General features: G+C 42.1%; 1 protein-coding gene across 19 annotated transcripts in view; it reads right to left on the minus strand.

Moving 5' to 3' along the window:
* CAMK2D (calcium/calmodulin dependent protein kinase II delta) overlaps positions 1–24285 on the minus strand; it is a 150596-nt gene that overhangs the window by 84295 nt on the left and 42016 nt on the right. For all 19 annotated transcript variants that reach the window (XM_064149834.1, XM_064149835.1, XM_064149851.1 and 16 more), the window contains exon 4: positions 11440–11499. In XM_064149834.1, coding sequence (XP_064005904.1) covers positions 11440–11499 — 60 coding nt within the window. The remainder of the gene's footprint in view (positions 1–11439; positions 11500–24285) is intronic.

Raw genomic sequence — 24285 nt, forward strand, 5'->3', positions numbered from 1 at the left:
ACCAGAGCTGAAGACAACTATCAATTACTATCATTTTCCTGATGTGCAAGTTTACAAGTGAATGATGATCCCAAGCAGACTGAAAGGGTTTGTTGTACAAAGAGCAGGGAGTGCATATTAACTTAATAGATGACAGACTTCAGGCTTGTGATGAGAAGTTGCCATTGTCTTTTAATCACAGTCTCACAATAAATGGAAATTAGAAAGTTTGTCCTTTCCCAAGGGTACATTTTTAAGATTGTAATTAGTTCAGTAAAAACCCACAGAAACTTGGATGAAGCTGCAACACAGAACTAGAAGCCAGTCTGTGTCCACAAAACCAGACTCTGCTAGTTGCAGCTGAAGCACCACTCTACATATTCCACTTATTTAGCACATGCAGTAACTCCCAAATCATATATCCTACAGAAGATAGCTGCGAGCCATTCAGCTGCAGCTCTGACTTAGGTCACCAACTAATTCTTTCCCAGCAAGGCTGCATAGCTACATAATCCTAGGAATAACACCATCAATATTAGACCAAGTATAAATGGATGGAACACAATTAAGGAAGTCTCAAGGTCACCTAGTAAATAAATGCACAACAAATAGAAGAATTCACAAGCACCACTTGGATGATACAATTGCTGATACTCGAATGCTATGCAGCATGAGAGCAGAAGCTGTGGGTTTGATTACAATGCCATACCAGAACATCTTCGATACACAAGTACCAGGAGCAGAGTGCCATGCTTGGCCCAGCGTGGCTGTAATGAGAAGTTGGATGTATTTAAGGGAGACAGACATCTAGAGGACAAACTAAAATTAGAAGCACGTTCTCATGGGCAGTCCATGAGAATACTAACACTCTGGTGAAGCTACTAAAAAAAGAACTGCCAAATTTGGACGGTGACTGGGAGGGGAGAGGTATCATTAAACCCCTATCAACCGGAAAAATTCCTCGATCAGCAGTTTTGTAGGAGTAAAAAAATCCTTCAGTGCAGGAATCTGCACAAACCAGACTAAACTGAGCAGTTAGAGAGATGCAGGTCAGTGGTGTTTGCAGGGTAAAAGCATTTGCTGTGCCAGGCTGCCAGCATGTGAAAAGCCAAGAGCTGGCACCCCTTTGTATGCCATGGCTCTGATGGACACTTCCAGGAGCAGAGCAACACACCAGCTTCCCGTCACAACAAGAAATAAGAGTATGGCTTTTCAAAGGCAAACATTTAAAGGAATGAAGAAAGTCCTACAGGAGAACCTGAAACACTTGCTGCAAGGCAGGGGACTGCTGGTGGGAGGGCTCTCAACCCGAAACTGATCAATTCTGTCCCCTTGCCCTTGACACAAAGAAGATTAGCCAGACTGGCACCAGCCGCTGGCACACCACTGCCACGCAGGAGGACAGTACAGGTGATATCCCAGCAGAGCTATGGACATGTCAGCATAAGCTGGCAGTCATGAAGGCTGCAAAGGACAGACATGCAGCTATTTAAACAAAACTCTAAACAAATCTCATTTTGCTATGGTAAGCACTTCACAAGAAAACTCTTCTTATCAACACACAGATGTAGCCAAGAAGTTCTTCAAATGTTAGGGGGTTTTGCTGATTCTTATGAGCTGTCCTGGCTAACAGCCTCTAGCAGGCAGCTGCAGTCATCACTAAAATCATCAGCCACCAGAACCTGAGCATGCTGCTCGTGGTATGGGCTATGGTTTGGATTTGTGCTGCAAACTGTGCTGGTAACTCAGGAATATTTTCATTATTGCTAAGCAGTGCCTACGCAGTCAAGGCCTTCTCTGCTCTTCATCCCACCCCACCAGTGAGTTGGCTGAGGGTGCTCAAGGAGCGGAAGGGGACACAGCTGACCCCAAGTAACCACAGGAATGTTCCAGCCCATGTAACATGTTTAGCATACAAAGCTGGGGGAAGGAGGAGGAAGGGTGGGGATGTCTGCAGAGACAGCATTTGTCTTCCCAAGTAATGTTAGGTGTGATGGAGCCCTACTCCTGGAGATGGCTCAACATCTGCCTGCCAGTGGGAATCTCGGAATTAATTCCTCCTTTGGCTTTGCTTACATGTGTGCATTTTGCTTTTACCTGTCTTGGCTCACAGGGTTTCTCACTTTTAACCTTCTGATTCTGTTTCCTATCCCACCAGGGGAAAGTGAGCAAGATGCTAGCTGGGGCTAAACCACAACACTGAGAAGGAAAAAAGCTGTACTTTGGCTTTTCCTCTCATGACTTCCCCAGAACATGACAAAGGGATCATTTGCACAGCCACTGCTCATAAGGTGTATTTGCCAAGGCAGTGAACACATCATAGGCCTGTGTTGCTGAACAGTCATAGCTGGTCAACAGCATCACAGCACTGCCCAGTTTTATTGTGTTTTGGCCTTATCTCCCATGTGAAATGTTACCTTTTTAGGAAGTAACCAGATTTTCCATGTGCTGTCCTCAATATGTAGTATTTAAGCTATTATAAGCCTCCTGCAGAGCGGGCACTCCATTGGTGGGGATGCAGAAGATGCTTATGAAATGCAAAGAGCAAGAGGAAAAGTGATTTCTACATGTGACATAGCACAGACAAGTTCAGCCTACAAAATATGATTCCAAACACATCCATGCCTTGCGAGTCATAAAAATCTGCATTCCTTGTTTACAGTTTTTAGCCAAATTACACTTTCATTAAGAATTTGTCACAATATTTAAACATGAATGGACTTTTAAGAAGAAAAACACCCTAACAGGGATGCAGCTGTATTCAAGAACATCCACTTGTCCTTCCAGCACACTGCCTGTTGATCAGTAGTAAAGACCTTCAGAGAACTAAACCTTGCCAATACTTTGCTCCTTGCCCTGAACTGTTTTCTTCTGCAGTACTTTGCCCAGGAAAACATCCTAAGAGCAAACTAATGCAATACTCAGATGTGAAATTATGACCATGAAAACAGATCATACCCTGAATCACTTCATTGTTTTGTGCCTTTGAAGTAATGTGTGACATTAACTTTTTAGTTCAGCCCAGTCTAAGTACTTATTAGGACAGCTTAATTTGTTGCTGGCTATCCCTTCTCTCAGATGCTCTCCAGGAGGCAGCAACCACAATGCTTAGGGTGCTTTGTGTAGCACACAAGGACCAGTGGGCTGGCTGTCAGGATGGCAGAGATGGTCTTCTCCAGGGTGCACATCGCAACAAAAGAGGCAACAGACACATATAAGAGAATGGAAAATCCCAGAGAGGCATGAAGACGTTTTTACTTATTTATTTATGTTGACAGGAAGGTGGAGCAGGGCCCAGGGTGGCTGTGCAACCTCCTTCCCCAGAGGTTCTCCAAACTCAGCAGGACAGGCCCTGACTAAGCTAATTTTACTGAACATGGCTTGGGGAGGGGGTTGGGACTGGATAACCTCCAGAGATCCCTTTCAACCCACATGACTCCATGATTCACAATGCTTTTTTTTCAGGAGGTAGGGCATGCAAGTAAAGCAAGATGTCTGGGCAGATGAGAGTAGCCCTGAGGACTGTCTCTGATTATGGCCTGAGTTTGTATCATCTCTGAGAGAGAAGCAAATGCATTTCTAAGCTTGACAGTGAACTCTCAAAGCTCCACTCCTGATTTATGATCAGTTAAGTTAAAATATGATCCATGCTCCAAAGTTGGGATACCCTCCTTCCACCTCTTGCCATTCCCAGCTCAGATCTCCACCTTTCCCCCTATTTCCTCCTTCAAGTACATCCTCCTCCCCACCAGCCAGGTCACCCTTCCTCCTTTCCCCTTCTCTGCCCCATCTCTGCATGTCACAGGACACTGAAGTTTAGACAGCAGCAAGGAGGGATAAGGGCAAGATTCAGCTCTGAGATGGTACAAACAGCTCAATGTTTTCTCCTTGGGCAGGCCTTTTCCAGGAGCCGGCACATGCCAATTCCTCCCCCATCCTCTTTGCTGGTAAGGGGGACGGGGTACAGTCACTCTCCTTGATTTTCAATGCCGAGCATTTCAGCTGGGAAGATTTAGGCTGCTCGGGAAATAAATGATGCCCAAGTGGCAATTCTCTGTTTTCTCTGGGGAAAGAGAATAGGCTGAGACAGAAGTGTCCCATGGAGCAGGGTCAGCTCACAACCACAAAGGTCAAGGCTGGAGCTGGGTTTATAACGGAAACCACTCAACAGCAATTTTACCACCCATACAGGAGTCACAGTCATGCCACCCTAACAGTGACACCCATCTACACTGCCAGGTACGCTGTCACCTTTTTTCAGTTTGGGTTTGTCATGTTTTTGTGTTTTTTTTTAATCCCCCAACTCAAGTATGAGGCTCACAGTATTTTTTTTTCCCCAGGATTTGGTTGTTGATTCAAGAGCCAACCTATTAAACTGTCAGCAACATTGTCTGTACAAGCTAAAGGAGCAGTACTTACAATATCCCCTAAAAATGTCTGTGCTAGCTTTACCGAAAGAAAAAGCTTACTTTAGCTTAAGTTGTAGAGGTCTATGTTTGTGGAGGAAAGGGTCCAGAGGAAAATTACATATTTGTGGTTTAGCTGGGAGTCATGCTGTCTATCCGTATGCATAACACGTGGTTGCAGATTCATAATAAACAAAATTCTCCAACAGCAACAACAAAAAGTTCCTCAAGATTCATCTTGTGTGTGTAAAAAGAGAGCAATTCATTTTAATCTAGCTTATTTCTACTGCTCTTGAAGCCAGCAATGCAAATATGCAACTTTTCCTTCCAGAAAGAACATACAGAAAGTAAACCATAACAAGAGATCAAAACACAAATGGGAAGTGTGGCAGCCACACTGGTACTTGCCCCCTGCAGCAGTTTCCTCAAAAGAGATGCTTAAAATTCCACTTCCCATTTCTGTGGATTACATTAGTTCACACCTACCCAGGCAGAACTGAATTTATGGAAAGAAAAAAAAAATGCTTAGAGACTTTGGACACACTATGAAAAGACTTTTCATGCATTCAGGAAAATGTACAAAGCCAGCTATAAGTAGGGGAGAAAAATCCTCCAAGGTCTGGTTCAGATTTGATTTATACTTTATCATTACCTATTATGGTACAAATTACACATAAACTTTCTGAGGGGGAAAAAAATGACAAAAATTGTGGTAAATCTAAGTGAAACTTCATTTCCTCAGTATTTTATGGATGTTGCTATAGCTATCACAGATATTACAACCAGTAATGCTTCGCTTGAGCTAGAATAATCTTGTGCTCTATTAAAAGGAAAGAGAATCAAGCTAGCGTGATAAAAAGTAGTGTCACTGTCTATACTAAAAGACATTTTTATGCTCCACAGTAACCCAGAAGAGTAAAGCCTCAAGACTCAATGCCACTCTTACCAGAATAAAAGGATTAAGCTGTAACTGAAAGAGAGACAAAAGCTTTAATACCTAATAAAGCTGCCTTCACACTGCTTTGCTTTTGCACTCCAACAGACCACATAATCTGACACTTACTGTGTTGCATGTTGGAAATTATTGTTACATTCATTAGCACTGAACAACTTACAGCATTTTAACTATGGAGTGGGGTTTTTATATTTCACTCGCTGTTACAGAGATCAACAGCTCTACAGAAAGTCATTTCCCCATCAGATTCTTACATCACTTTCAGTCTCTTCACCTTATTGTGTATTCACAGCAATTCACCAATTAAAAGAAATCAAAGCAACAAAAAGTACTGAGATTGAGAAAGACTGCAGAGAAACCAGTTGCAATAAACCCCACAATGACCTCCTTGTGTGCTCTTGCCTGCTTCAGTCTCCTTGCAGTCCACTGAACTTCACAAATAGCTGCTGCAAAACTAGTTTCTGTATTCTGTTGTTGCATTTCACTGTTCAGCTACACACTGCAGCCATAGTTGACTTTAAACACTGAATGTTATTTCATGATACTCATTAAACTGGCTTTTACATTAAGGAGGAAATCATGTTAGATCACTGCTCTATTTGGTTTCTTGATATTTTAATTCTCTCAAGGACTGTGGTTCACTTTATTCATTACAGAAGTTACAAATTTAATTCATTCAGTAGAATGGATGGGGTTTAAAATTGTTGAAATTATCAGCTCATCTAAGCAATAAAGGAAGCAAGATCTTCTAGATGCATCAGTCTCACAGATTTCCAGTTTCTCTATGAGGTAAACAAAAGCATATATATATACACAGGTAAACTATATTTATGTACATATAGTTAAAATATTCCTGAAGACCTTGTCTATTGAGCACCAAATTTCTATAGATGAATCATACAATGCCAGTTTGGAAGGGACCTCAACGATCATCTGATCCAACCTTTACAATTGTTGTATATAAACAAATTATAGTTTAGATTGTTGAGGATTTGTATCAGGACAGAGCTGTATTATTACCTTTTAAGTCTGTATGAAGACATTTTTTATGTAAAGAATGAAAGCTGAAATTAAGCTCAGGAAAAATATTGTGCTAAAAGAACTACATCCACCAATCCTGCACAGGCCCAACTTTGATTCCACAGTTGGTTTCTACAGTAACTTAACTCATGCCAGCTGAGCTACTCCTGACTTTGTCATATCTGAGGAATTCAGAAAGGATTTATTAAATCCACATTTGTTGTTTATTGATAGTGTTTGTCTGCAGATACTTGTGAGTTGATGTGAGTCCCATGCAGAATCTGGTGAATATAAAGCATAAAGGACACAATGTCTTGCATAAAGCACACAGAAACCCCACGTATCTTTAGTTATCCTCTGTCCAAAAAGGACAAGGCAGTTCAAAGTTTCCTACTCTTCACACATGACGGATGTAACAACTTCCGTGCTCTGTTTTGTTCCCATTGGAAGGGCTGAGAAGCCCAAAGTTCAGGCTGTTCCTCTTTCCCTTCAGGCATGAGAGTATGCTCCTGAGTAAGCTGCACACAGCAGAAGTCTGCTGAGAAGCAGTGCCAATTTTGTTGGTGCTATCGATTTCCTCAGCAATTTATGAGACGTTCCCAGCTCAAAGTATGGAAACCAGAGCAGCCTGCAAACAGACACTAACACATTTATGGAATCACTTTTGTGATTTGTCTTTTTTCCTGGCATCCCAGATTATCCTACATCCAGCCTGCCTCCTGATCTGCTGCAAAGCCACCCCTCCCTGGAAGGATGCTACTCCAACATTCCCATGTGCTGCTCTAGCTATAGTTCTTCACAGGAGAAAGACTTTTTTGCCTTCCAAAGCACAGCAACTCTTGCTGGTTGGCAATGCCACAGCTCCAGCCTGAGCAAGGCTATGCAAGCAGATCCATGTACAACTGGCTCAGACCTCTTAGAGCCGACATGGCACCGTTTCTGCTTGGCAGTCCTACTTACCTCTAAATATCCTGACTTACAAAGCCATTTGAGGACAGCCTGTCTTGTCGCCAAAAGGGCTTCATTTATCACCTGAAGGGCTGCCACATGTCAGTAAAATCTGCTGTGGCCTTTCAGGGGAAGGATGAAGACTCATCAGCCAGACTTGAGCCTGCTGTAGCTGGCTAATGGGTTCTGTCTGCTTGCTGTATCTTATATGTGGGCTATAAAGCCAAGGGAGAAGGATGCAGCAGGCAGAAAACTAAGCCAAACATGTTAGCACTGTTATGTCAAAAAGTAAGAGATTCTGGATATTTACATAATCCTACTGCACTGCGTGTACCTTTTTGCTGTGCACAGCCTCTGACAAGACAGCAGAACTCTTTCCAGTACCTACAGAGAGATGGTGTAAATCTACTAGACAAATACTAACCAAACTCAGCACAAACTCTGCAGCAGCAAACTCAGTCTGAGAAAAAACCCAACATTTTTACCAGGTTTAAATCAGCAGGTTTCCAGAGTGGGTAAAAACTGGGTCAGGCTGCTAATACATCCAGTCCAACCTAGCACCCAGCACTATCCAGTCAACTAGACCATGGCACTAAGTGCCTCATCCAGTCTTCTCAGGAACACCTCCAGAGATGGCCATTCCACCACCTCCTTGGGCAGCCCATTCCAATGCCAATCACTCTCTCTATCAGGAACTTCCTCCTAACATCCAGCCTAGACCTCCCCTGGCACAACTTGAGACTGTGTCCCCTTGTTCTGTTACTGGTTGTCTGGGAGAAGAGACCAACCCCAACTGGCTACAACCTCTCTTCAGGTAGCTGTAGACAGCAATGAGGTCAAGCCTGAGCCTCCTCTTCTCCAGGCTGAACAACCCCAGCTCACTCAGCCTCCTCTCACAGGGCTGTGTTCCTGACCCCTTACCAGCTCTGTCACCCTTCTCTGGACACATTCCAGTATCTCAACATCTCTCTTGAATGGAGGAGCCCAGAACTGGACACAGTACTCAAGGTGTGGCCTGACCAGTGCTGAGTACAGGGGAAGAATACCCTCCCTCGTCCTACTGGCCACACTGTTTCTGATACAGGCCAGGATGCCATTGGCTCTCTTGGCCACCTGGGCACACTGCTGGCTCATCTTCAGCTTACTATCCACCACTATGGGGACCTCATAAACAACAATTACCAACAGGAGCTGGTAAATCAACATTAAATGTGACAATAAGATGGCACGACAAAAATAAAAAATAGATGGGTTGCTCGCCTAGAAATCAAGAGTGCTAACATTTGACTTTAGCTAGAGTTAAGTGGAGGACTGAGAAATCAGAGTTTACCAAAAGAAGACAAAAGGCCATAAAACAGGACAGTGAATTTTCTGGTGAAGAAACTGTTATTTTCCTTACAGATTTTCTTTCCAAATCTCTAAATTAAAAATTTGGAAGCACGAGTAGATGTAATGGCTATAAAAGGAATAGTTACACAAGATGACAAATCCTTGGTGGGTATTTGTTCAGCAAAGGATGTAAGCTTTTATTATAGCATGATGTGTAATCTTACGAAGAAAAAGCACTAGGCTCTCCAAACACTGGGGGCTTAACCTACAATTACATCTTTCATTTTGTTTACAGTCATCTCATCACGATCAGAACCTAAGAAACACAGCAGCAATGAAAATCAGGCTCAGGTACAAACTGCTGCAGCCCAGCACAAACTGGTGGAGCTCTGTTACTAAAGAAACTTGAGCTGCTTGCCTAGAAATTTCCAACCACAATATACCAGAAGAAGCAGGCCAGATTACTCAAGGAAAACTGGAAAAGGAGAAAATACTAGTAATGCCAAAGACTGATTAGGAAGAAAGGGCTTTGAGCCCTATAAAATTTTCCCGAGGTCTGAAAGTTCAGCAAATGGATTTTGCATCATTTTCTTTCTCACACAGTTCAGCAGAGCTCCCTTTCTACAACAATTATTTTAATAGAAAGAATTAAAGTAAGAAAAGGCAAGAACACAAGCAGTAGGTACTGTTAAAGAATGACTGGAAGTGAAAAGAATGAGGCTATCTTGCATTTGTAGAAATGTTTTTTTCTTGCACACATTTCTTAAGCGGCAAATAAGAGGCTGGAGAATGGAGAACAGGGAATAGCATTTCTTATCCACTTCCCTTTTGGATATTTTTCTTACACTGGCATTAGGCATTGTGACTACATTGCTGGATAGAGAGAAATAAAAACATGGATTTCTTCAAACAGATGGATAAAATAGAGACATGCTGAAAAAGTAAATTAGTTATAATAACCCAGATACAAAGTGGCCTTCACTTGAGCAATTATGCAAACAAGGATCTGTTGTAACCACACTAACTGAAAGAGGTTTTTTTCAGGCAGATACTCAGGCAGGGCTGGCAGAACAGCCCACAGTAGAAAATGAACAACACCAGAATAAAAAGCCTGCTGCCAAACCCTGGCTTGTATTTCTGAGTCATGAAAACCCTCTCTCAGATATGGCTAGAGTGTGGCATCTTTTCTGAAACAGAAGAATTGGTCTAAAATCCTTTGACTGATCTGTGCATCTTGGGACAGGTGCATGGAATTTGTGCTGACACAGAACCCTATCTGCCTGTCACCTTGTGCTGACTTACAAAAGCTGTCATGGCCTGTATGCATTTCAAGTCATACATTCACCTATGCAAACACTATGTGAAGCAGTCACAGAGGGTCTGCATTACATCTTAAAATTACTCCAAGCTACTCAAAATGGAGATGCACAATCACATGAAATCAATTTAGATATCAGTTTCAACTGAGCTCTTCTGTGCACTTCAGCAACTACACTCCGTTGGTTTATTACTGGTTTTACTCACTCTCCCTGGCATGATCAAGATCACAAATGTACTTCAGCTCCACCAAAGCAAGGGTGGATGACTTCTAAGTCAGACTAGCACCAGATGTGTAGCCACCACCTTCCAGAACTGCAGAAGAGCTGCGCTTCCTCCCTACAGTAAGTTGTACATTCCTTTGTCTAGCACCACTTTACAATGCAAAAATTTTGGCTGGGCTACACTAACACAGCTAACACCACTCCTCCTCTTAACGAAATTTACATGTGAAGCATCTAAGCTTTTGAGACTGCATAGACAGCTCTTTTCAGAGATTCAGCATTTCATTGTCAAACGTGCTACATTTGTTTTCCATTTATAATTATTATTAAAAGGAAGAAGCTGATTCTTTCTCAGGCATGAAACACTTGTGTAAGTCTAAAAACATCAAGATCCATATCTGTCAGTTGAAAATGAAGAGGAGAAAAACTAACCAGAGGAAAGAGCAAGCACACTGGCCAAGGGCTTTTGGAATATCAAGCATATCTGTCTGTTTAAAAGACACACTGAACTTAGGCCTTTTTCTGACAACTTTTAAAAATGGGTGGGGACAGAGAAACAAGATGGACATGAAAATCCCACCCTTCCTCATATATCTCAGGTACAGCAAATATTCTTTTGAGAGACAACCCTGGTGTTTAATGCAGTTCTGAAAAACCCACATACAACTCTTTAAAGACCAATGTATGTTTCTGCTGTTTCTAAAGCAAGGAAACAAGACATTTCCAAATAATTTTTTTTCTTTCCATAAACAGTGGAGCAGAAAACATATAGTTCTGGAAATAAAAGGAGCACAACTTTTTGCATCTGCCTATTTCTTCTACAGAAAACAGAATCACAAACACTAAATTCTCAGTAAAGCATCTTGGTAAAAACAACACTATAGACATCAGTCTTTCTCATTTTGCAACAGATGATGCTAGATGAAATCCTTCTGCAGGTCTCAAAAAGTCATGAGCAGTACTGGAAATAACTCCTCCTACACACTGCTCAAAAAAACCCCAAACACCTGGCAGAGAGAGCTCATTGATGGAACAGCAAGGGCTCTCAAAGATGAGAACAGTACATGTTGCTTTAGGTGGTCTACTGAGTTACTACATCCCATAGTGGAATTGAAAAGGAGCATCACAATACAAAGAAATAGTCTTGTCTGCAGATATTTCCACTTGACCTCTCTGAGCTGCTATTTGTATTTGTCACTTGGTATTTTTCTTCTATTTTCTAAATTGTTGTCTACTGTATAAAGCAATTAAATGTTCCTACCAATATTGGGATGCTTCAAGAGGCGACAGATTCTAGCTTCTCTTTCCAGTTTCTGGTGATCTGCAACAAAAGAAAGAGAACAGTTGCTATTAGTATGGAGGGTAACATAGGTCAGTGCATTTGTGTTACAGAAGCCCAAAAAAACTCCCCACATTATCTGATATGATCTTTAAAAATATACTTCCTTTATTTAGCTCTATTAAGACTTTACATTCAAACTGTTCATAATAATGAATTAGGTTACTGCATCCAGCCATGTCTTTGATGGAGTACCGCAGGCAGTCCCATTAGAAAAAAAATCAAGTTGCCAATTTATTGGGGAGAACAGGAAATAGCTATGCCATGACCTGTAATTATCAGGCAATAAACTGCATTATAACCTTAATCAAAGCAGGAATAACCTGAACCTCCATCATTGCCTTAAATCCTACCCATTAACTGCTTTCATGACACCCTGGGCACCGGGTACACAGTTGGACACCCATCGGAGTGCCAGCACTCCTGCCACCAGGCACTCTCACCACCATACTGTACTACAGGGACTTCCAATAACTAATGACCACTAGCTATTCTTTCCCTGGCAGGGCTAATCTGTCTTTCAGACTGACTATTCATTAACCTTAAGGTAATCTGAACACGTAGGTCCAAGTGTATCATCTGCTGGCTCTTCCTCTCCCAGCTGTTTGATTCTTTTTAACCTTCAGGCCTCCCTGAAGGCTGTAGGTCTAAACCACCAAGCCCTGAATAACACTTCTGGAGATAAAACTTATTACAACTTGTGCCAAGCTCCATTTTACTGAAAGCAGCAGCTTCATATTGGAAATACCTGAAGGTCTTCAGGTATGTTAAAATGTCTGGTGTGAGGCAATATAAAACATACAAAGGTAACCTGAGCAATGAAATACATAATTTGGAGAGAACAAAAGCAGGCAGATACTGCCTACTGCAGTCCTATGATTCAAACACACTTCCAGTGCATTTATTCTCACTTTCAGCAGTGCAACTTTCTTGACTGATAAGAACACTTAGTTTTTGTCAAGAGGTAGAACAGAAGTACAAATTCAGTTTTCTAAATTAGTTCAAAATATTTTTTCAAAATTAGGAGAGAAATTAACTGTAAAATGCTCTTTTACTATTATTTTAGCACCAAGGTGATAGCCAGGGATATTGTAATAACCAAAGCCTACCCCATTTGCATGAGAAAACTTGCTGGCTTAATCCTCTTCTGTGCTTATTGTTAATTTGACAAAAAAGGTATTTTTCAATTGCAAAAGTTCAAAATATATTAAAAAAAAAAATTATCTACAAGGTAAGTTGAAGATCTTTTATAAACCTGAACTCTTCCACTGGTTTTATGTTAAGATTTTTAAATTCACTTGCAGCAAGTCTGAAACACAAGCACAGACCTATCCAGTTACAGCATCTCAATGCCCATCAGCCTTGGCTATAACTTAATCCTGGGTTGACCAATTGCCATGTCATACACAGCCCACTGGGAGACAATCTGGAATGCAAACTTAACTAAGCTTGTTTTAGAAGAATAAAGTACCATCAATGTCTCAGGGGAAAAATTAAAAACTCAAGGGCCAAGATGGTCATTTGGCAGATGTCTAACTCAGGTGCACACCAGCACTATTTTAAAAGACCACTCAGTACTACCTCCATCTACACTGACGAGATTAGCCAGCATAGCTAGAAACCTGGAAGGTGTCTGGGAGTCGTCTATGAAATGCTAAATACATCCTATGTTGACTCTTCACAAACAACACTGAGATAATAAAACCCTTCACTTCCAACTTTGAATATAAAGTATAAACACTTGAAATTCCTTTGCTGTTAATTGCTATCCCACAGCTTCTGAACTGACATGGTATATGGTTAATTTCTCACCTACCTAAACATTTTCATTGCTGGTTTAACTGCTATCCCACTAAACAGAGCAAGTGGGTACCACCTGGGTGAGGTATCTCAAGCACCAACCCATACAAGGCATGAGGAACATGACACAAATGTTCCTCCTGCTCCACTGGACTGGCAGTAAATTAAACCAAATGAAAGAAGCACACAAGAAAGTATTACTTCACAATTCACTAGGTGATATAAACTCTCAAACAACAGAAAATAAACTAATTGGAGCTCTTTCCTTTCGCTGAAAAAAACCCCCAACTCATCCCATCTAAATCTGCAAGATTCTGGCAGCTTTGGCTCCCACTGATGTGTCTGAAATTTTAGCATGAGCTGCATAAAGAAATTATGTACTGAAATACTTTGAAATGACAGCCACTGTAATTGAACAATATACTTCATTTATTCAACTGCATAAATTCTTCTTACATACTGAACTTTGTATTGCTAACTAATGCTTTGGCTAGTACATTTCTCTCTCTCTAAAAGAAACACATTAAGTAATACTATTTCTTAGAGACAAAGCTCTACAGTGTAATGCCTGCCAATTAAAAACACTTAGTGAATACAGTCCTTAGCGTAAGTTTCAACTTGTGTGTCAGAGCAAGGCCATGATCCACATTTCACATGCCCACAGCATTCAGTCAGCGTTGACTGTGCCTGTGGAGACTGCTTCAGAAAGTGCCATGAACCAAGAAAATAATTCTTTAAACCATCAAATTCTAGTATAAGGGTAAGTAGCACACCATGCTGAGGCAGGGTGAAAATTCAGCTCTCATTTAACAGACATAATAGCGTGCTCAAATAACACATACTAGAGATGAACATTGGCAGGTATGAAGATGGGCTGAACTGTAATTGCATGATTTAAGAGCAGTAACTGCATTGATTAAAAAATAACTGATATTTTTGTAAATCACAAGATAAACATGTAGTCAGATATGCTGCAATACCAGATTACACTATTTTTATTAACTGCATTGTAACAATTCCCTGTTTTCATTCCAGACTTTACCAGTACATTGACTGGTGCCAATTAGGTGACATTTGGTGTCATATAAATTATAATAATGAGCTCCCTGCATCTACCTCATTCAGTTTTTTCGTGTCAGAAGAGCTGTTACTATACTCGTTATAAAAGGAAACACTAAGTGAATGGAGATATCTCACACCAGGCACACTATGTCATGAAGCAGCAGGAGCACTAAGTATTCCCTGACTCAGGCATTTAGGTGGACATCAAGGTCCAGAAGGTATCAGCTGCACATGCAAAGAAATAAAGTAATCTGCTGTGTTATTGGGAGGGGTGTCAGAAAGCCTGCACTGTGGCTGTTTGGGGGGGGGACGACAACAAATCCAAATTTAACCTTGTGGGGTACCAAAAAGGACAATTTGTTAGAGAAGTTTGCATGTTTCCTCTCCAGAATTCAGACTTCTTCCTTCCTCCACTCAGCTTATTTACAAGTCCACCCAACTGCAAATGCTGTACATAAATATCTATTTCTGTACCCATGTTTTGAGTCAGGTTTCAGTTACTGGTGATCTAAAGGTGAATGTCAAAGGGCAGATCACACCGAAATACTTTGAGCACTCAGCTCTCAAACATCTGAAGCATAATAAGGTGCACCAATGAACCAAGAGATGACTAGGAAAGAAGTGTCCTGCCACGCTGAGTGCAGCCACCAAAATTAACCAGCAGGCAGCAAAAGGCAGTAAAACCTGAGAAAGTCTGTGAGCTTTTCCAGCATAAAATGGTTATGCTACACCAACACCAGAGGAAAAGCTCTAGAAAATACAAATTCAATAGGAGGTCACTTAGTAAGTTAATATCTCTCATCTTTGACTGTATAATTCATCAGCTAAAACTGTGCTCACCTGTCAGTATGAGAAGGGAAGAATGACTGCCCGTAAGAGGAAGCCAAGCTTTAAAGACAAACACATAATGAAAAGAGAACACGCAAGTACATTTGTACACTTGCTTGCTCTGCTCTCATTACCTATACTTGATTACAAAAGGTCTCCTGTGCTGTCTACATACAAAACCCTAAGATAATTAAATGAAAAACACAAAGAAGCAGCTCAAAAAGCAGGAGAGCAAATGCAGAAGGAGTGCTCTATGAATTCTAGATCATTTTATGAAAGCAAACCTCCACTGTGAACAATGGCATCTATCACAGCAACAGCCAGTTATTCAGATTGGAAAAGATCACTGCCTGTGAAACACTGATACCATCAGAACAGGGGCAGAATAACTCAGGTTTATTAATGGAACAAACCTTGCAGCCAGCTACAAATAACTTTAATGTGACATGTAGCAAAGAAACAGAAAAAAGAAAAAAAAAAGACTGAGTGCACTGAACCATACAAAATTTAGCCTTTGCAACACCTAATGAAATTCTGTGAAACCTAAAAGAAACAGAATATGGATATGTAAAGTCTGGGGTACCAAGAGAATGTTGGAACATATAGACTTGAATTATACCAATTCCTGGTGATATTTCAAGAAACTAAAACCTCCTATTGCAATTTAGGCAAATAAAGAAACAAATTATTTAAGTGACATCAAAATCCACATGCTGACAAAAACTTACATACATATATTAGATCTTTTTCTTGAATTAAGTCATAACATATTTTATGGAAGGCCAGGTCCATAGAGTAGTGGTGAATGGTGCCACGTCCAGTTCGCAGCCAGTCATTAGTGGTGTTCCACAGGGAAAAGTGCTGGGCCCGATCCTGTTTAGTATCTTCACTGATGATTTGAAGCAGGGGATTGAGTGCAACATCAGTAAGTTTGCAGATCACACCAAGTTAGGAGCAGGTGTCAATCTGTTGGACAGTAGGAAGGTGCTGCAGAGGGACCTAGACAGGCTGGATGGGTGGGCAGAGGCCAATGGGATGAGATTTAACAAGGCCAAGTGCAGGGTTCTGCACTTTGGCCATAACAACCCCAAGCAGTGCTACAGGCTGGGGATAGAGTGGCTGGAGAGTAGTCAGGCAGAAAAGAACCTGGGGGTGATGGATGATAGTAGGCTGAAGATGAGTCAGCAGTGTGCCCAGGTGACCAAGAGAGCCAATGGCATTCTGGCCTGGATCAGCAACAATGTGGCCAGTAGGACAAGGGAGGTTATTCTGCCCCTGTACTCAGCACTGATCAGGCCACACCTTGAGTGCTGTGTCCAGTTCTGGGCTCCGCAATTCAAGAGAGATGTTGAGATACCAGAATGTGCCCAGAGAAGGGTGACAAAACTGGTACGGGGCCTGTAACACAAGCCCTATAAGGAGAGGCTGAGGGAGCTGGGGTTGCTCATCCTGGAGGAGGCTCAAGGTTGACCTCATTGCTGTCTACAACTACCTGAAGGGAGGTTGTAGCCAGGTGGGGGTTGGTCTCTTCTCCCAGGCAACCAGCAACAGAATAAGGGGACAGAGTCTCAAGTTATGCTGGATATTAAGAGGAAGTTCTTCACAGAGAGAGTGATTTGCCATTGGAATGGGTTGCCCAGGGAGGCAGTGGAGCCACCACCCCTGGAGGTGCTCAAGAAAAGACTGGGTGAGGCACTTAGTGCCATGATCTAGTTGACTGGATAGGTCTGGGTGATATGCTGGACTGGCTGATCTTGGAGGTCTCTTCCAACCTGGCTGATTCTATGATTTTTTTCTATTATTATAGTTCCAGAGGAATATTAATGTCTCTAGCACTTATCTCTTCTACTACAGTGTCACGATTCTTAATTCAAAGTGCTGACCCTGTACAGTCACCCAAACTGAGCATGGCAGAAATGTCTATCACTCACGACCTATTAATGCAGGGATCTAAAACTGAAACAAAGCAAGAGCTCTTTCTAACAGTAGTTCCCTGTTTTTCTTGTTGTTTTATTATTAGATCTTGCAGCCCACAGTGAACAATCTAACTGCATCTCCTCAGTGCTAAGTTTCACATCTTTAGCTCCTCTCACTGCCTTTGCATTTCTTCCTCTCTCCAGCTTTGCTTGGATATGTTGTTATGCAGTGTGAGATGATGAATACTTTCTCAGCTTGCTTAATCCTTCTGAGGATGGCCTCTACAGGAGACGATCCTGCTGCTTCTTACTCTATGCAATACAGTTCACCACTTCAATTTTTTTTTCATGTTTCTCTTTAAACAGCTAAATGAAAACAAGGAGCTCTAAATCCCAAGTGGCTCTTCAAACTGCATTGTAGCATACCTTAAAAGCCCTCCCCAGACCACCCTGGCCCTGTTACATTTTCCCATCGTAATCAGAAGAAAAATTCTGACAACAGGATGTGCCAGGACACAACTGTACTTTCTTTCTAGCATTAGCATTATTTTGACTAAAAAAATATTTTTTTGGCTCACTCTGCACAGAAAAACAAAGCTCCTGTTAAAAGGAAACCATAGGAGGCATTAAAACCTCTCTTCTTTTCATTTTTTTTGTTTCTATTAGAATGTAAAACTTCTTTGTTATAGAACGTAACACCTCTGTATGCCTAAAATCTCACCAGAACAAGCTGTTCCATCTTAACAAGAGAGATCAAGAGATTGCCCTCTGAGACAAAAGGTGTTCAAGGTTTTTGAACTGATGGCAAGTCAAGAGTCAGATCTTTGAGCCTGCTTAGGAGATGAAGCCCTTGCTAGAAACTTAAGCCCTGCTCCACATAATTTGTACGCAGCTCAGCTGCTGGGTAGGACCCAACCACCCACCCTGTTAGAAGTTTCTGGGCCATGCAAAGACATACTAAAGCTCTCATAATATTCAGGCAGGTAGCTGCTGGATGGAAATTTTCATGAGCACAAGATGGGTGAGGCCCCTGAAATATCTACCTACACGCTATGAAGCGTGGTCCATCATGACATCTGCAACAGGACATCCACGAGATCAAGGGTTTAGCTGGTCTCACTGAGGCACAAATCCTTTGCTTTGTGCTTTCTGTCACAAGAGTGCCAGATTTTTGCAACCTATGTGAGGGTGGGAGGCATGCAAGCAGGCTGACACTCCTTCTACTAGCATGTGCAGTGCACGACCATCCACATACCTTCCAGGCCACGAAACAAGGACACAGCTCTGAAAGTGTCCCACCCCAGACAGCAAGCATATCTAAAGCTGCTGCGGACTTTCAAGCCAGGACCTCCTCTGCTTTGCACTGGTTCCCTGCATTCTTATTTTTGATTAGATCATTCAAAAGAATATATCTTCCCCAAGTAGAGGCTCTGGGGCCAGTTCATAGGTTGCATCAACCCTGTTAACTGCTAAAGCCATACACACATACACACACAAAAAGGCACATTCACAGCAATGTCATCCTGTTCCCACACAGTAGTGGGCAGACCAAGTTTCCTGGTGGGAACAAAGCTTGTCCAAACAAACTTACCCCTCTCACTCCTGAAGAACAAAAAAGACTAGCAGAAACCAGCCTGTGGATGATGTTGTTACAATACAGTGGCACATATTAAGTTAACCAAGCTCTCCCTTGAGAAATAAATGTGCTGTGTGTAGTAAAAATATGTAACACTGAAACGTTAAGACTGCCATAAACCCTTCCATGTGTGCAGATTCCAGGCCAAAAAACCCACAGAGCTGCAAAATGTTCTTCAGGGGCCAAAAAAAGGCATTAAGGAAAGCTCACCTTTCAGTATTACCAAAACAGCCGATGTGATGCCTGGGTGACCTGGCAGCCACATGCTCTCGATGCATTTTTTTCTCTGGCAGTTATGCAAATCCAAACTTTGAAACTCAGTGAGGAAGACAGATTAACAGAGCAATAAATCCTCATCACTGACCTGGCTCTGTCATAGAATCAGTCAGGGTTGGAAAGGACCACAAGGATCCTCTAGTTCCAACCTCCCTGTCATGGGCAAGGACACCCTACCCTAGATCAGGCTGGCCACAGCCCCATGCAGCCTGGCCTTAAACACCTCCAGGAACGGGGCCTCAACCAACTCCTTGGGCAACCCATTCCAGGCTCTCGCCACCCTCATGCTCAACAACTTCCCCCTCATGTCCAGGCTGAACCTACCCATCTCCAGCTTCACTCCATTCCCCCTAGTCCTGTCACTCCCCGAGAGCCTGAAAAGTCCTTCCCTAGCTTTTTTGTAGGCTCCCTTCAGACACTGGAAGGCCACAAGAAGGTCACCTGGGAGCCTCCTCTTCTCCAGACTGAACAGCCCCAACTCTTTCAGTCTGTCCTCATAGCACAGCTGCTCCAGCCCTCTGAGCATCCCAGTGGCCCTTCTCTGGACATGCTCCAGCACATCCACATTCTTGTAATGAGGGCTCCACAGCTGGACACAGTACTCCAGGTGGGGTCTCACCAGAGCAGAGCAGAGGGGGAGAATCACTTCCCTCACCCTGCTTGCCACATTTCTCCTGATGCAGCCCAGGATATCATTGGCACTCTGGGCTGCAAGTGCACACTGCTGGCTCATGTTGAGTTTCTCATCCAGTAGCACTCCCAAGTCCCTCTCCTCAGGGCTGCTCTCCAGCCACTTGCTGCCCAGCCTCTATTTGTGCTTGGAATTGCCTTGACCCAGATGCAGGACCTTGCATTTGTTCTTGTCGAACCTCATGAGGTTGGCTTGTGCCCACCTCTCCAGCCTGTCTAGGTCCTTCTGGCCGGCATCCCTTCCCTCCAGCCTGTCTGCTGTCACTTCTCTGACATCTCTTTAGAGCATGTTGCAGTACTCTAGGTATCATGAAATGTAAAGATTTGTGGTTTAAGGGTATATTGTGTAAGAGGAATAGTGTTGCAACAGTGCCTTGCTTTAAGTCTAGGAATGCAGCTCATGCACAATCTAACAGCATCAAATACATTGTAAAACTCCGAGGAAGTATTAAGGCTCTGGAAACAGTCCAGCTCTATTTCTTAGAAGTGATCGTTGCTGTAAGCTCAAGTCATTAGTGGGGACCAACAATATTACATAGCCTCTGACTGAGCTGGCTCTTATAAGGATAATTTACAGACCTACAGCAATCTGCAACTCAACAATTTTCAGTCTCTACGATAAAACCAGAACCACATTTCTTCACCCAGCAGCACATCACACAGCCCTTTCCATTTCCCCGTTACAGCAGTGCTCACAGATAAACCTCATGTACTCCCTCCACTATTCTTAAAGAAGGTAAATGCCAAGGAACACTGTCCTTCCATTCCCAAAAGCACTTCTTCTAAAATGAATGTTCCAGCATTCGCTACCTGCTCCTGGGGAAATATACGAAAACATAGGCTTTACTTATTCCTTTTTTTCCTAGTATTTATAGCTAAGAAAGTGGGGCATTCTTATAATAAACAATTACAGACAGTGAGAGCACTCATCTGAGCCACCCCTCCTAATGTTTCCTGAACAGAAGCACACTCCAGGTGTTCATTGTCACAAAGACATCTTTTCCATGGATACTCAGTCCATAATGGATAAGAACATATAACAATAGCAGAGCCAATTCTTTTATTAGGCCATTGGCCAAAAACATCAAGAGACCAGAAATCAGGGCACAGAATATGCCTCCAGTTATTTCCGTGCCTGGGCTCACACACACATTTCTATTCAACCAGGCTTCTGCATATCAAGGAAAAGCAAAATATATTAATGCGAGATGCTCTGTAAAGTCATGAGTAAGCCCCACACCTGTTGATTTTCCAATTCTGCCCATGGGCATTAAGAAAACAAAAGGCACATTTGTGCTCAGCTGTGAAGGCCACCAACAATGGCAATTTTCAGCTTGCTGATATTCCTGTAGGGCTTTTTTCCACTTCCCATACACTTTATATGTTAATATTTCAGCCTTTAGAGTGTGTGAGGACTGGATAAATAAACACGAGAACTTCATACCTACAAAGCACAGATTGCACAGACACAACTGTATCTGGACTACTGTATCAAGACATTTAAGCCCTGATCTGTGACAACTGTGACCAAACAGAGGGCAGGACATGCCTGTGTTTGTTCTGTTTCTAGCACCACTACTGAAATTGAGGAGCACATGATTTAAAGTGTGGAGTAAAGGGAGTAAATAGAACATGTGACATTAATAGCAGAACACTGAGCCAAGAAGATCTTACTTTATGTGATTTGTGTTTAATGATGTCCAAAATGGACACAAAAGACCAACAGAATGATTATAAGGGTGCAGACTGAGTTTTACTCAAATGTTTGGAATGTTTAAACAGTTCTTTAAAGCAGTGTTCACATAGTGCTGAGTTCAAGCTAATAAATGCTATTTCCCAACCTTTTTAGACTCTACTTTGCAGTGGATTTAAACAGCCAGCTGATGATTCACTCACTCTTCCAAGAGAAGTGACTTAGAAAAGCAAGAACACTAGTAAGACCCTGCAACTGCTGCACTGTCCCAGCAAGCCACACTGGCACAAGTGAAAAAAAATTTAAGGCCCTGAAGAACAAAAAGGAGTTGTTGTCTACATGCATTTTGTCTTTTTCTGAGTTAAAATGCTTTCATCAGGTTACAGGTGACAGATCTCCACTTTTACAATTAATATATATGGTTTATATATGAAAATATACGTACAATTATACATATACTTTATATATGTATTTTAGGTATATGAAGACATCTACTGAAATTAAGTACTGTGCTGTAAAACTTTTCAGTGCCAATGTAAACAGAAGAATCCCAAAAGCCAAGTGTGATCAGAATGTCACCTACAACCATTTGCCAACCAATCTCCACCTGACATTTCACTCTGTTCATGGTGTGTCCCATCATCTCTCCTCTACATCATCTTTTTTATTTTGATCTTCTGTCCAGTGCAAGACTTTTGTATATGTCTTAATAGCAAAAACTGAGTGCACTTTTCACCTCCAGTCTTCCCCTCACTACCTCTTTCTGTCCTTTACAGTAGTATATATTCCTTTGTGAACTCAAATTTTCAAGTTCTTTCAAATGATACTCAGCCAAATCTTCTACAGCCTTTCCTCTTTTTCAACTGTAATTTGGTTTGGCAACAACTCCACCTGCAATACCCAAACATATCTAAAAGCAGAACAATAAGACCTCTTTTGAGACTTAGCACTTTTGCTCCTATATAATAATGAAAAAAAATCTAATTACAAAATGCTGCTGAATCAGCACTTTAGTTCCATGAATCACAGAGTGTTAGAGGTTGAAAGGGACTTCCCTGTCAGAACAGGATCACCTAGGGTAGGTCACACAGGAATGCATCCAAGCAGGTTTTTTATGTCTCCAGAGAAGGGGACTCCACAACCTCTCTGGGCAGCCTATTCCCGTGCTCTGGCACCCTCACACTGAAAGCTTTTTCCCTTATGTTCATGTGTAATCTCCCACTGCCCCTTGTCCTATCTTTGGACATCACTGAGCAAAGCCTGGGTCCATCCTCCAACACTGTCCTTCACATCTTTATAAACATGAATGAGGTCACCCCTCCGTCTCCTCCTCTCCGAGCTAAAGAGCCCTAGCTCCCTCAAGCCTTTGCTCACAGGGCAGATGTTCCACTGCCTTCAGCATTTTGTGACTCTGTGCTGGACTCTTTCAAGCAGTTTCATGAGGGCCTACTTGAACTGAGGGGCCCAGAACCGGAGACAATATTCCAGATGTGGCCTTATCAGGGCAGAATAGAGAGGGAGGAGAACCTCTCCTGACACACTTAACTACACCCCTTTCTAAAGCAGCCCAGGATGCCTTTGGCTTTCTTGGCCACAAGGGCACATTGCTGGCTCATGGTCAAGCGACTGTCTGAAAGCCTTTCTGCAGATCCCTTTGTGCTAACAGGTGTGACAGCTCCACGGTGTGTTTGCAAAAATCACACATTTGGCTTCCTGCTCCAGTCAGAGATGTCTGAAGTAAAAGGGGTGTGTACAGCACAAGAGAGTCAGCATGTAGAGATGATGGAAATGACAGCTTCATCCCAAGCAGGGGGCACTTCCAACTTAGTGAGCAGCTTAATGACTCTTAAATTGAACTTGAGATTTGTGCAGCACAGCTATTTGATGGCTGTATTCTATCAAATAGTAAGGGGTTATTTTCCAGTCCTATGTTCCCATGAGTCAAAATGAAGAGAAACTGGTCCACAAAACACTAAATCCTTGAGTACTTGCTCCCACGTTTTCACACACCCTCTTCATAACACCAACACTGAAAATGAATGTTATGTAGCTGCTCCTGAATGAACAACTCTAAACTATAATTACAGATTTTTTCCCCCTGTTTCTTAACTAATTTCCTGCAGGAAGTTGCAGTAAGTTTGCAGGAAACAACAGTATTTGGGAAAACGTCAACAAGAATTGAAAGTAAGTTCAGAAAAATACATCAAAACTTAGAGGTGCCTGGAATTCCAAGCTCAACTCAGTAGTCCAACAGCACTAAAGCACCTACTTGGCCTCAAATACTTCACTAGAGAGGGATGGGTTTAAGTACATACTTGAATGCCTTGCTGAACACCAGGCCTGCATATCCCATCTTAAAAAGGAATAGTTCAACCCACTAAATCTATGAAGAGGACTGTATACTCTGAACAGACTTTTGCTTGAAAATTAAACTGTTGGAGGCACCTTCAAGCGCCTAAGTTTATAAAATAACACTTTGAGACATGCTCATTTTCTCTTCAAATGCTGATAAAGCAATATAGTCTAACAGTGAAAAGAAGGGAAAAAAAGGCAATTTACTGCAAGCCCTCAAAGCAGTCAGCCATAGCAGTACATAAGCTACAGAAGCAAACGATGTTTTATCTTGAAATAAATCATGACATAGTGACTGATCCTAGCTAATTTTAATATCCATGAGTAATTACTACATGCAAGACACCAGGTCCTGTTGACTGCCCAGGATATCCACTTGGCTTGGACAGATATGAGTAAGTTACTGATTTTGAAGCTGCTGCAAAGAACTTTTGAACTCTGACTTTAAGTTCTTCACTTTGGCAGTGTTTATTTTTAGAAAGGATATCAATGATCACCACCTTTCACCTTGCTGT

Source organism: Pogoniulus pusillus, chromosome 10 (genome assembly GCF_015220805.1).
Source record: "Pogoniulus pusillus isolate bPogPus1 chromosome 10, bPogPus1.pri, whole genome shotgun sequence".
Taxonomy (NCBI): domain Eukaryota; kingdom Metazoa; phylum Chordata; class Aves; order Piciformes; family Lybiidae; genus Pogoniulus; species Pogoniulus pusillus.